General features: G+C 41.9%; 1 protein-coding gene across 4 annotated transcripts in view; it reads right to left on the bottom strand.

Annotated features, from left to right (window-relative positions):
• Positions 1-11,151: 11,151 nt before the first annotated feature.
• The window catches only part of CD109 (CD109 molecule), a 226,592-nt gene continuing 225,583 nt past the window's right edge, over positions 11,152-12,160 (bottom strand). For all 4 annotated transcript variants that reach the window (XM_062186366.1, XM_062186367.1, XM_062186365.1 and 1 more), the window contains one exon: positions 11,152-11,625. In XM_062186366.1, coding sequence (XP_062042350.1) covers positions 11,450-11,625 — 176 coding nt within the window. In that variant the 3' untranslated portion in view covers positions 11,152-11,449. The remainder of the gene's footprint in view (positions 11,626-12,160) is intronic.

The raw sequence follows: 12,160 nt of genomic DNA, 5'->3' as shown, positions 1-12,160 counted from the left end.
AACAACAGAAATGTACTGGCGCAGTTCTGGAGGCTAGATCTGAAATCCAGGTGTCAGCAGGGCCATGTTCCCTCTGAAACCTGGAGAGGAGCCCTTCATGGCCTCTTCCCCGCTCCCTGGGCATTGCTGGCAATCTTCAGTGTTCCTTGGTTTGCAGCAGCGTAGTTCCAACGTCTGCCTTCCTCATCCCATTGCAATCTCCATATGTCTCTGTCTTCAAATGACTGCCGCCTTCTAATCTTATGAAGACACCATTCACAGTGGAGTAGGGATTCCTACTTCCAAACGAGATCACATTCTGAAGTACTAGGGATTTGAACTTCCACGTTAGTGTTGTTTTTTTTTTTTGTTTTTTTTTTTTTTGAAAGAACAAAATTTGACCCATAACAAGAGACTAGAAAACCTCCTAAACTTTACCAATTTTAACAACTCAGTGCAAAAAAAAAAAAAGTCATGGAGAAGATATCATTTTTAAAGATCTCAGCCATGATCAGTCTCTGCTAATCAATTTCAGGGACCATATAGTCACCACTTTTTGAAAAAGGCACACCCTATTCAGTTTCTCCTAAAATACAGCTAAAATCTACCCACTTACAATGATTCTGCAACCTGAGCTTGCTCATGGCAGTCCTTCAGATATTGCAAAACAAACATTGAAGACCACGTTGTCTCTCTCACCAGAAGAACACTATACGTCCTTTGATCTTTCAAGCTGACACCACCGCCACTCTGTGCCATATGGACTTCACAGTGACTCTGGTACTGGGCATAACGCCCTGAAACATGCAGACTACACTAGAACTTGTTTAGAAACCACAGGTCAGGGCCAGCATTGTGGTGTAGCAGATAAGGCCGCTGCCTGCAATGATGACATCTCATATGGGAGCCATTTGTGTCCCGGCTGCTCCACTTCTCTGACCCAGCTCCCTGCTCACGGCCTGGGGAAAGCAGCAGGAAATAGCCCAAGTGCTTGAGTCCCTGCTGCCCCATGTGGAAGACCTGGATGAAGCTCCTGGTTCCTGGCTTTGGCCTGGCTCAGCCCTGGCTTTTTTGGCCACTTGGAGAATGAACAAGTGAATGGAAGAGCGCGCGCACTCATGCTCTCTCTCTTTCTCTGAAACACTTTCAAATAAACCAATAAGTATTTAAAAGAGAAGCAGCAGCAGCAGCAGCTGGAGGTCTTTGCTTTCTTGTCACTGACTAGTGCCTTCATTTACCCATCAATTCTTCCTCACCTGTGCTGCCACCTAATGTCTCCCTCATCAGCTGTCTAGTCTTTTAAACAACTGAAGTAACAGGAAAAAGACCAAAGACTAATCAGAGTGGAGAATCATCCAAAGTTCTTACATCACCCCTCCACCCCTGGGCTACGACTAGCAGAACTAGGGGAAGAGAGAAAACTTTGACCTACAATTCAGGTGAAATAAAGAGAAAATTTCAGGCGAAAGGGGAGACTGGGGGCCTGGCTGATTTCTGAAAGGAAGCAACTGACAGAAAAAGTGGAAGAACTAAGAATTTCAGAATGGAGAGTAGAAATAAAGTATGAAGCTGCTGGTGGCAAGAAGGAAATGGTCTAAAGCAAGCAAGGGTCCCTAAAACTCATGCTGTTCTCATATGCAATATACAATTGTTCCATTCCCAATGCCCAATGTCTTAACTCAGTCCAACACTACTTCACAACTGCAAAGTCTCATCTGAGACTCAAGGTAAACTCCCTTGGCTGTGAACCCCTGTAAAGTCACATACTACTTCCCCACTTCCAAGTTACAATGGCTGAACAGGCACAGAGTATACATCTCTATTCCAAGATGAGGAAATGGGGATATAGAATCAGAACAAAGCAAGATGGAAAACCAGCAGGGCAAGACATGAAATCCTCAAGTCTCATGGCCAGTGTGCTAAGCACAATGTGATGGGGGAAGTTTTGCCCCTACATCATTGCTGTTCACAGCCTACTCTTCAGCTCCCACAGTTTGCAGTTCCACTAGGCATGTCCCTGGTGGGCCCCCTGCAGCAGCTCTGACCTCACATTCCCATTTGGAAGTGTCCTAGTGGAGGCTCCCTGCAGTGAATTCACCCCTGTGATGGATCTCTTTCAGGGTCCTGTTCGAAACATTCTTTGAGATCTGGATGGAGGCCTTTGTGTCTCTATAGCCCTGTTGATCTCTGCCCAGTGGCTACTCTCAGAAGCTACACACTAGTACCTGTGCCTTTCCCAGGCTTGCCTGTAACAATGCTTGGAGCTTTCCTTGGCAGGCCTCTCACTTGGTTGGCACTTACACTTTTCTGAGGTATCCTCTTCAGCTCTACTGTCATAGCTCCATCAGCCATTACTCCATGCAGAGGCTCTAATCCCGGAGTATAACTCTGCTTAGCCCCTCTGATTTTCTTTTGAAGTCTCAGTGGATGATGCCACCATCCCATTTACTCTTGCATTCTGCATGCCTCCACAACCAGCATCATGCCAATGATGCCAAGGTCTGCTGCCACCAGGAGTCACACCTGGGCCTGCTTGAACCCTGGATGCAGCAGCTTTGGAGAACTTTGTCAGCAAGTCAGAATGTGGAGCTTGTTCTTGGTAGGCAGGTCACCCTGGGAACCTTTCCTGGAAGAATTCTGCCCTGGAAGATCTTTGAAACAAATTTTCACTTCTAAGCCTCTGATGGAACTATAATTGGAGGAGCTGCCTCAGAGAGCTCTAAAATGCTTTCAAAGTCTTTCTTCCATGGCTTTGCTCATTAGCACAAGACTGCCTTTCACCTGAGCTAAACTTCTTAGCAACTAGTTTCTCTATCTTACTTTCCTGTCCTAAACAGACTTTTCCTCAATCTTTGCTTGGCCAGGCTGCAAATCTCCTAAAATTTTCTACTCTGTTCCCTCTTGCTCCTGATTCTTAATGTAAAACTAACAGCAGCCAGTAACATCCATGTTGCAGCCTGAATGCTTTGCTGCCTTGAAATCTCCTCCCCCAAACTTGTCCACCATCTTTAAATTCAGCCTCCAACAAAGTCTCAGAACACAGACATGAAAAAGTCAGGTTCTTGGCCACCATGTAACAAGGACAGCCTTTAGTCCAATTTGCAATAGAATTCTCATTTCCTCCCAAGAGGGCATCAGCGTGGCCTTTACTGTCCACATTTCTACCAGCATTCTAGTCTTCTAACCTCTAGTCAGAATCACCCATTCTTCTGCTTGAAGCACTCTAGGCTTTCGCCAGGCTTCTCTTCACTCTTCCAACCTTTTCCAGTAAATCGATTCCAAAGGCTTCTCCACATGCTCGGGTACAGTCAACAGTATCAACTCTGCTCCTCAGTACCAATTTTCTGCCTTTTGTTGGCCAACCTTTTGTTATTTTTATGTCCCTTAGAGAAGCTACTTAGGAAAGAGGAAAGTTTACTTTGCCTTACAGTCTTGCAGGTTCACAGTCCAAGATCAGGCAGTCGCATCAGTCTGACATCCATAGAGGGTAGAATGCATGCCGAGGGAGAATCACATGGAAGCAAAGAAAAAAGTTAAGCCGAACTCATTAAATAATCAACACCCTTGTGAGAACTTCCATCCAAGGGCACACACCCCAATGACCTAAAGACCTTGCACTAGGCCTACCTCCAAGAAATAGAATTGGATCAAACCTCTACCCTGCCAGCACCATCAATTCGTGACCTTGCAACTTAAATGTCTATATGACTGGGGAGCTAAATCCTGTTCAAACCATAACAGCACTGACAAAGATTAAATTAGTAGACATAGCCTAGTGTGAGAACCCAAAAGATCTTCCTGCTGAAGCCTAGTCCTGGCCAGTCTTCCTCAACCATCTCAGGCAGCTCAGGGCCCAGCCATGACCTCCATCAGCACAGGGGAAGCAGGACAGCAGGATGGAATCTGAGATGTTGAAGAGGGAGATGAGCCCACCATTGCCAGTTGACTCTTTCTAACTTGACAATGCAGAAAAGCACTCTATCTCCTTCAGGATGGAGCGAATTAAGGGAAAGAGAAAGTCTAAAACATTTAAGGGGCCGGCATTGTAGCGTATCAGATAAAGTCAGCACTGAAGACACCGGCCTCCCACATGGCACGAGTTCAAGTCCCAGCTGTCGCATTTCCAATCCTGCTCCCTGCTAATGCACCTGGGAAAGCAACAGAAGGTGGACCAAGTCTTAGAGCCCCTGCATCCACATGGGAGACCCAGAGGAGACTCCTGGCTCCTGGCTTTGGCCTAACTGCTTTGGCTATTTAGGGAGTCAATCAGCAGATGGATAATCTCTCACTTGCTCGCTCTCTCTCCCTCCCTCCCTCCCTCCCTCCCTCCAACTGCCTTTCTAAATATTAAAAAAGAGAGACATTTTCCACTTTGCCTACACAAGAGTGAGAAACAATCACCCCTCTAACAAGAGGCAGAGCCAGGATATGATCTGACACCAAAGTCCATACTTTTAAACTGCTGTGGTATTGTGAGGGCATTTCAGAAATTTCATCTGTCAACACCAGCATCCCATATCAGCACATTGGTCCTGACTGCTCCACTCCAGCTTCCTGCTAATGTGCCTAGGAAAGCAGCAGAAGATGGCTCAAGAACTTTGTTCCCTGTCACCCACATGGGAGACCCAGGCAGGGTTCCAGGCTCCTGGCTTCCACCTGGCTGTTATGGTGATCTGGGGAGTGAACCAGCACACAGAATCTCTCTCTCCTCCTTTCTCTCTTTTTCTCTCTGTAACTTTGCCTTTCAAATAAATAAATCTTTTTAAAAAAAGAAGAAAAAAGAAATTTTGTGGAAAATGAGATTGGAGTACATTTATTTTGATGCAAAGAAATATTTTAAACCATGCTTACTGTTTTATAGTACTCATTCTCCATGAACTTTTTGAACTACCCTCAAATATATCAATGCATTTTGTTAACTATCGGCAGGGAAGGCTATCAGGAGTCAATTTTGCTTAGTGATTTTGTAAAGGAGAGAAGAAACAGAGGGAAAGCGGGATAGAGAGAAACGTCAAGCAGTACAGCTCCCCTCTGTCAGAGACACAAGTGACAATGAGAGCTAGGGGCTCATGCTAAAAGGTTTACAGGCCCATTCATGATAGAAAAGATGGCAAGAACAGGTGTACCAGTTAGGAACAAGTTAGCCACATATAACAGAAATGACTTTATTTGACTTGCATTTTTTTTTGCTTTTGTTGAGCAGCAAATTACCATAAACTTAGTGGTTTCAAAAACACACAGTTATTATCTTACCATCTGTGAATCAAGAGACGGGGCATTTAGCTGAGTTTTCTGTTTAGAATCTCACACAGCTATAATCAGAGCATTGGCTGGGGCAGTAGTATCTTCTGAGGCTGAACGGCAAAAGGATCCACGTTTCTGGGCAGATCTCAGTTCTCACAGTGGGAGGGGTTTCCATTTCTTGCGGCTGTCAGCTGGTGGCTGCCCTCAGTTCCTAAAAGCTGCTCTCAGTTCTTTGCGACATGAGCAAAGGAGCTCACAACACAGCAGCTTACTTCTTCAAAGGCAGAAAGGGAGGGAGACACTCCACAAAGTGGAGAACCCCAATCCAAGGTACATCCTGTCACCTTTGCCATATTCTGTTGGCTAGAAACAAGTCACAGATCACAGCCACCTATGAGTTTTGATCCACAGTGGCACAAAGATCACACAGGCAGGGCTCTGGTAGAGTCTACCTACCACTACTGTTTTAACTAGGACAGGTTTCTCTCTCAGTAAAATAAATCCAAAGACAGGCAGGTGAGGGGAGCTTCACTCTGATCAGGAACCCAGCTCCTTCCAGGTTAGCAGCTCACAAACCTTTTTATTTGTACTTGCTCCTGATCCGCCAAAAGGCTGATAGAGTTCCAGTCAGCCATCTTCAATCTAAGCAGCAGGATGATGGAAAAACAAACCAAAAAGTCTTACCCCTTCCTTTTCAGGATACTTCTCAAAAGCATCACCAACATCTCAGCTTATACCCTACCAGCCAGACCTCTCCAGGACTCCACCTAGCTACAGAGGACGCTGGGAAATGTAGTTGGTGCTCTGCATAAACGCAGGGCTCTGAGATTACAGAAGAAGAAGTAGAGTTGAGAAGGTGGAGGAATGCAGCAGCCTCTTCTACCCCAATCATTGACAAAGTGGGTCAGAGAAGACAGAAAGAACAAAGCAGATCCCATGTGACAGACAGTTCTCAGGATTTTTTTGGAGAGCATGAACTGCTCCTGGAGGCTCACAGGGATAACTGGAAGGCTGTTCCCAGGGCTGGAAAACCTGAATTATATTTAGAGTGCATGGATGGTGCTACTTTCAAGATCCCACTTTATATACAGGTTAGTGAGGTCTAGAAAACCCATTGTATAGGCCCATGGTTCCCAGAATGAAAACATCATCCAAATCACCTGTTTGCTTAGCAAGCAGATCAGGCACCTAATTCTAGATCTACTGAATAAAGATTTCCAAAAGTAAGGACAGGAATTTCCATTAAACTAAAGCCCTCTCGGGGAGCCTAATGACCAATCAAATTTAGAAATTACTCATATGAGTTACATGTCTTCAAAAAATGATTTGTTAATCTAAATATCTGTCCAGTGATTTTAATGAATACTATTGTGTAATGATGCATTATACTAATCATATTAAATAACTGACACGATGAGGTAATCTAGGGGTGCACAGCATCATGTCACCAAAAGGATTCTCAACCTTGGCAATTTTTATAATTGGGGCCACATAATCCTGTTGAAGGGAGCTGTCCTGTGCTTGGTCAGATGCTTAGCTTCATCCTTGGCCTCTACTCCCTGGATGCCAATAGCCCCACCCACAGCTGTGACACCAAAACTATCTCCAGACACTGGCAAATGTCACCAGGGGTAAGTCCCCCCCAATTGGGAATCACTATGCTATCTTTGTCATTTCACAGAAGCTCAGAAATTTCATGAGAAGTGCTAAATAATACTAGGTGGAAACCAAGGCAATGCACCTGAAGAGCTACACCCTGGATGTGACAATCTGTGCTTCCTTTTATTTTTTAATGTTTACACAACTACACATTCTATCTTTCCATTTCATTTCCAGAAGCTGAATGAGTGCTCACCTCACATTAATTAATTTCTTATTTGTATATCACTTACCTCTCTACCAACCCCACCCCAGCACCAAAAGCAAAGAATGAGGAGGAAAATAAAAGGGGTCGGTGATCAAAAGTCTTAAACCTCATTCATGTCAAGCCCTTATAACACAGTAGTGCCTGCTTACACATGCTTTTAGGTATCCTATTTCTCATAATGAAATAGATTTAAGTAAGGCAGATATGTTATAGACATACTTTAAGCAAAAATAAAAAGAACACAGATAAGAAATAGGTGAGAATTTTTATTTTATTGGTAAATCATTATTTCCTATTGAATACATTATAGTACACAATTAACAATAACCTAACATTCCAATATTTAAAATGAAAACTTTCAAAATCACCCTGGTCAATATGTAAAGCTTTAGTTCCTAGAAAATAATGTTTATTTCAATAATACACTTCTCATATGCAAAATAGCTTTTCAAAATAGAGAATTTATGAATGAAATTTTATAAAGCTTCCCATGTACAAAAGAGATTGACTTCACCATATCAACTACATCTTACTAAAACTCTGTAATTTAAAAGGCTGAAGGGCCAGAATCAAGCCACAGTCTATTGAAGCTATCAAAGATAAATCTTAAAAATCTGCAAAGGGACTCCTTCTACTGCCAAGTCAATATGCCAGGCAGAAGACTGAATGTTGACTTCATGACAATATGAGATAGGATGATTCTTTAAAATGTAGCAACACACATTTCAATGTCATTCATCCCTATCACAGAGACACATGCATGTCAACATATTAAACATCCTTTGAAGTAAGAAACTCAGAAATCACCCAGGAAATACCTATTTCCTTTCTTACAACAGACATGAAAAGGACAACATGTTTTATGAAATGATATAACAAGGCACATGAAAACACAACCTGTTGGCTAGAAATAGTCTCAAAACAAGTCTCTTTTCAAGAATACATACTTAATTCAAAAGTTACATGTACTAGTTAGTTTCCTGAAGAAACTAGAATAACAGTTCTCTATTCAAAGTAGTGATCAAAAAAAATTGCACCTCAAGTTAATCTCAAAGTAATTTAAGATATTTAATATTAACATGGATATCATTAGAATAGATGACAGGAAAATTTTAAGTTCTTAAAAGTGCTGGAATTTGAAAACAAATAAAATTGAGAAATTACACTCTTGCACCTATCAGAAGTCTCTACTGGGAATATAAAATGTTCTGAAACTTAGTCAGGAGTGAGTCCACTTAATATAGACGTCTCAAATTTACAACATGCAAGAAATGAGCTATTTACCATGACACCTTGATCCATGGTAGCCACTTGGTAGACCCAAAATAATCACTGTCCTTACGTTGAGAGTATTTATAACTTTTTAAAATACAAATGAGTTTTAAAGTTCAATAAAACAAATCAGAAAAAGTGAGGTTTTTTACAAAGAACTCCAGACTACATGATAACAGTTAATAAAATGTCAAAGACAATCATAGTTCCAATTTTTTTTATGTCAGGGAACAGCCATAAATGTCATGAAATAATTGAATTTATCAGAATAAAGAGAGTTGGCATTGTCAGGCAATTTATAACTATACTCGGCATAAGCAGAAATTAAGGCTGAATATAATTTCTTTTTAAAATATTTTCATACTCAAAAGAATAGGTGAAGTGAGAATCATTTCTACAATTCTGAAAATTTGTGTAAGATACAATATTATATACATAAGTAACAAACAGGCAGTAGATGCTCATTTGAATTCCTTATGAGTATAATGCACCTCAGATTATAACATACCCAAAATAGTAACCCAAATAGACTATTTTTTTAGTATTATGAGAGAACACAATAGAAATACACAATAAAAGGAGGTATATCACTTGACTGGGCTTATGTTAATGAGGTTTAACTGGTTTCTTTAGAATTGTAAGTGAAGTATTAAGATGATAAAACCAAATATAAGGTTGTTCTAACCTAGAATTGCTTTGGCTATTAGTTTTTCCCAAAATTCTGTCTCTAAAACCATGGGCCAGTCAAAATTAGCACTGACATACGCTGGAGTCTTAATAAGCCTCCCAGACAGTGGGGAGAAGGCAGAATTCAGATCAGCCTACATCAGTAGATGAAACTGACAGCATTCTAAACAGAGCAGTTTCAGCATGAGCAAACTTAAAAGTAAGATGAATTTTCTAATATTATTGCTCTTAGCCTATAAAGAAAATAATTTATCCTATTTACCATGGCTACTGCATGTACTCCTTTTCTCCTCATGCTTATGATTTTTAAATCACTTCTACTCTGAACCTACTGCTTGTAGCAGAGCAAATTCTCTGTGAGAAATAGGAAGAGGAAGAGGAAGAGGAAGAGGCCAAGACATCCCAAAGGCCCCAGGCAGTGCCGACCAATCCTTCCTCCTCCTCTTTCTCACTTCTAATAAATTTATAATAAAAACAGATGGCTCAAAAGTTGACTTTTAACCTCAAAATCTCAAGCACATCACAAAAAAGGTACTTAAATTCGCTTTTCAAGTGAAGAAATGTGGTCCTAAAAAGATACAGCCCATCTTTCCATTTGAGTATTTTCTAATGTGCAACACTAGACATTCAGTGAAGCTTACTTACTGAAGAATATAAGGTCTTGATAGCCAGCATACGGTGTCCTGGGCAGGGCAGAGGCAAGGACACACTCTTTGCCAGCACCAACCCCCAATTTCATTGTAAGATGATTTTAACTCTAGGGAGAGCCCAGAGTATAAAGGCCAAAATCACCCATCACAAGGAGGACCAGCCAGGACAAGTACGTCTTTCACAACAGACTGCTTCAAAAGTGTGACAGACATAAACGCTCTTCCTCATTTGTAAACATATAAGAAACTTATGTTTTGATATTTAAGTACTCTCTTCATAGATCTTTCTGAGGATCTATTTTCTACATAGAGGATACAAGCCTTAAACTACCAAATGGTGGTTGTTGCTATCATGGTATCCAAAATATCCATAAGTAATACACTCTAGTAAGATTGATAAAAATTTACTAAAATAAGAGCATCTTCTTAATTAACTTTAAGAGATATATTTGCATTCTTCACTTTTGATAGACTTACTCTGAGATAACTGAAAAGTGTATAACACAAGCTCAGTAGAGTCCAATGCAATTCTCTTTCCATGTCTATGTGACAAACACCATGGAGTTCAGGAGTAAAATGAAATCATTTCTTAGATTTAGTAAGATTTATGTTAAATGAAAGTTTTAAAATATACTTAAACTATGTCAATACATTTAGAAGGGAAAGGGGAAGAAATGACAGAATGCAGGAAGAGAGGAAAAGGAGAGAGGAAAGAAAGGGATTTTTTTATTTCCAACCAGAAGAACTAAACACTATCACCCTTTGGCACACAGGTTGACCAATGACCTGGGTGCTCAGAATTTAAGAATCTCTCTAAAGATTCACAGCCAGCCCCAGCTGTCACTGTACAGCTGGCAGAAGGGGCCGAGCACCAGAGCCTAGTGAGGTTCTGCAGGATTCCCAGCCAACACCCTGCAGCAGCCATGTCAACCCCAACTTCCTCTCATTGTAACCTTGGCTTCTCCAGTGTCTCCTGGTCCAAGACCCTCTACTCTAAGTCACCTAAGGCAAATTTTGCAGTGCTCTTTGGCCCTCTCCTGGAGACCAGCGCTGGGGCTGAGGAGAGCGCATAGCCACGCCCCAGGGAGCAGTATTAAGTGCCTGTCTCACCTTCTGACACACTGCCTTGCTCTTTCTTCTTTCCAGAAGGAAAAGGCAGGAGGGCAAAGACTCTGGTGGGTTTGGGGCAGATAAAGACCATTTCAGTTGTAAAACAATCTCTACATCTACATTCTAAAAAGATAGAAGTAATGTGCAGTTAAGAGAGACCACTGGGAGTGAGTTGGGATGAGGAAGGGACAGGGAGGAGGAGGGAAGGAGAAGGGGCAGAACAGGCTCCCTCTGCTGGTTGCTGTCTCCATCCAGCTCCCAGGGAAACCCATCTTTATGATGTATCTCAATGCTTAAGAACGTAGACTCATTTCTTTCACAAAACAAGAAGAAGGGCTACTCTAAAAATGACACTTTTATTCTGGAGAAAACAAACACTTTCCCCAAAATCCTGAGAACTTTCAAGAGTTGTGGGGGAAATAAAGATATAGAGCTGTAGGCATTCTGGTCTTCCACACACAGAAATCTACACAGCTATACATACTGGAACCTGTTAGACACCATGTCCCCAAGCCCCACAGAAAGAAAGAAAAAAAAATGTTTCTCAAAATAGTCAGAGGCAATATTCAATTACGAAAACAAAACAATCACGTGTGTCTTCTGGAAATGTCTGTGTTTTCTGGAGTCCTTCAAACACTCATCACAGCCAATACTGCAAAGAGCAGAGAAGCACCACACAGAAAACGAAGACGAGCGAAGAGTGATGAAGGCAGGTCGCAGCACCATCCTCACAAGGCCCGCAGCCCTGGATGCCTCCGCAGAGGTCACAGGAGGACAGCTTCGCTTTGGAGTTGTAGCTTCTCACCGCCTGTCTCCCTGTGCAAAGATGCAGACATTCAGTTTCCGCGTCTCCCCCGTTCAGAGACGCCGACTTTGCCAAAAGGTAAGAGCCTCTCAATGCACTTTTTGGAGTTTTCCATTCAGATAATTTTTTTTTCTTTACAAGAAAACAACTGAAATGCTCAAGAGAGGCCCAAACTGCAAACCAGATCCAGGAGAGGAACAGTGCGCTCAGCAAGCAGTTGGCCGGCATTGAAAGAGAACAGACTGCAGCTGCGCCCCTGCAATCGCAGGCGCTTTAATCTCTTACTAGAACAGGAAAAACAACGGAAGTGGAGGATTGTTTGACCTCCTGGAGAGCTTATTCCAGGATGACATTTCCTATGCATTTTAAAATATCTAAGCATCATGGGTAGACTGTCTATGCAATGCCTTGCTTCAAACACTGAGCACACAGTATCTAAAATCTATTCAATCTGGGAAAAAATTATAGGATGAGCTAATATTTCTAAAACTGTATAAAGTACCTACAATACTAGTGTATAGTCACTATAAAATGTAAAGGGTTTTA

The sequence above is a fragment of the Lepus europaeus genome, chromosome 3 (assembly GCF_033115175.1).
Source record: "Lepus europaeus isolate LE1 chromosome 3, mLepTim1.pri, whole genome shotgun sequence".
NCBI classification, from domain to species: domain Eukaryota; kingdom Metazoa; phylum Chordata; class Mammalia; order Lagomorpha; family Leporidae; genus Lepus; species Lepus europaeus.
The sequence above is the reverse complement of the archived record's forward strand: the minus strand, read 5'-3'. Positions and strand labels throughout refer to the sequence as shown.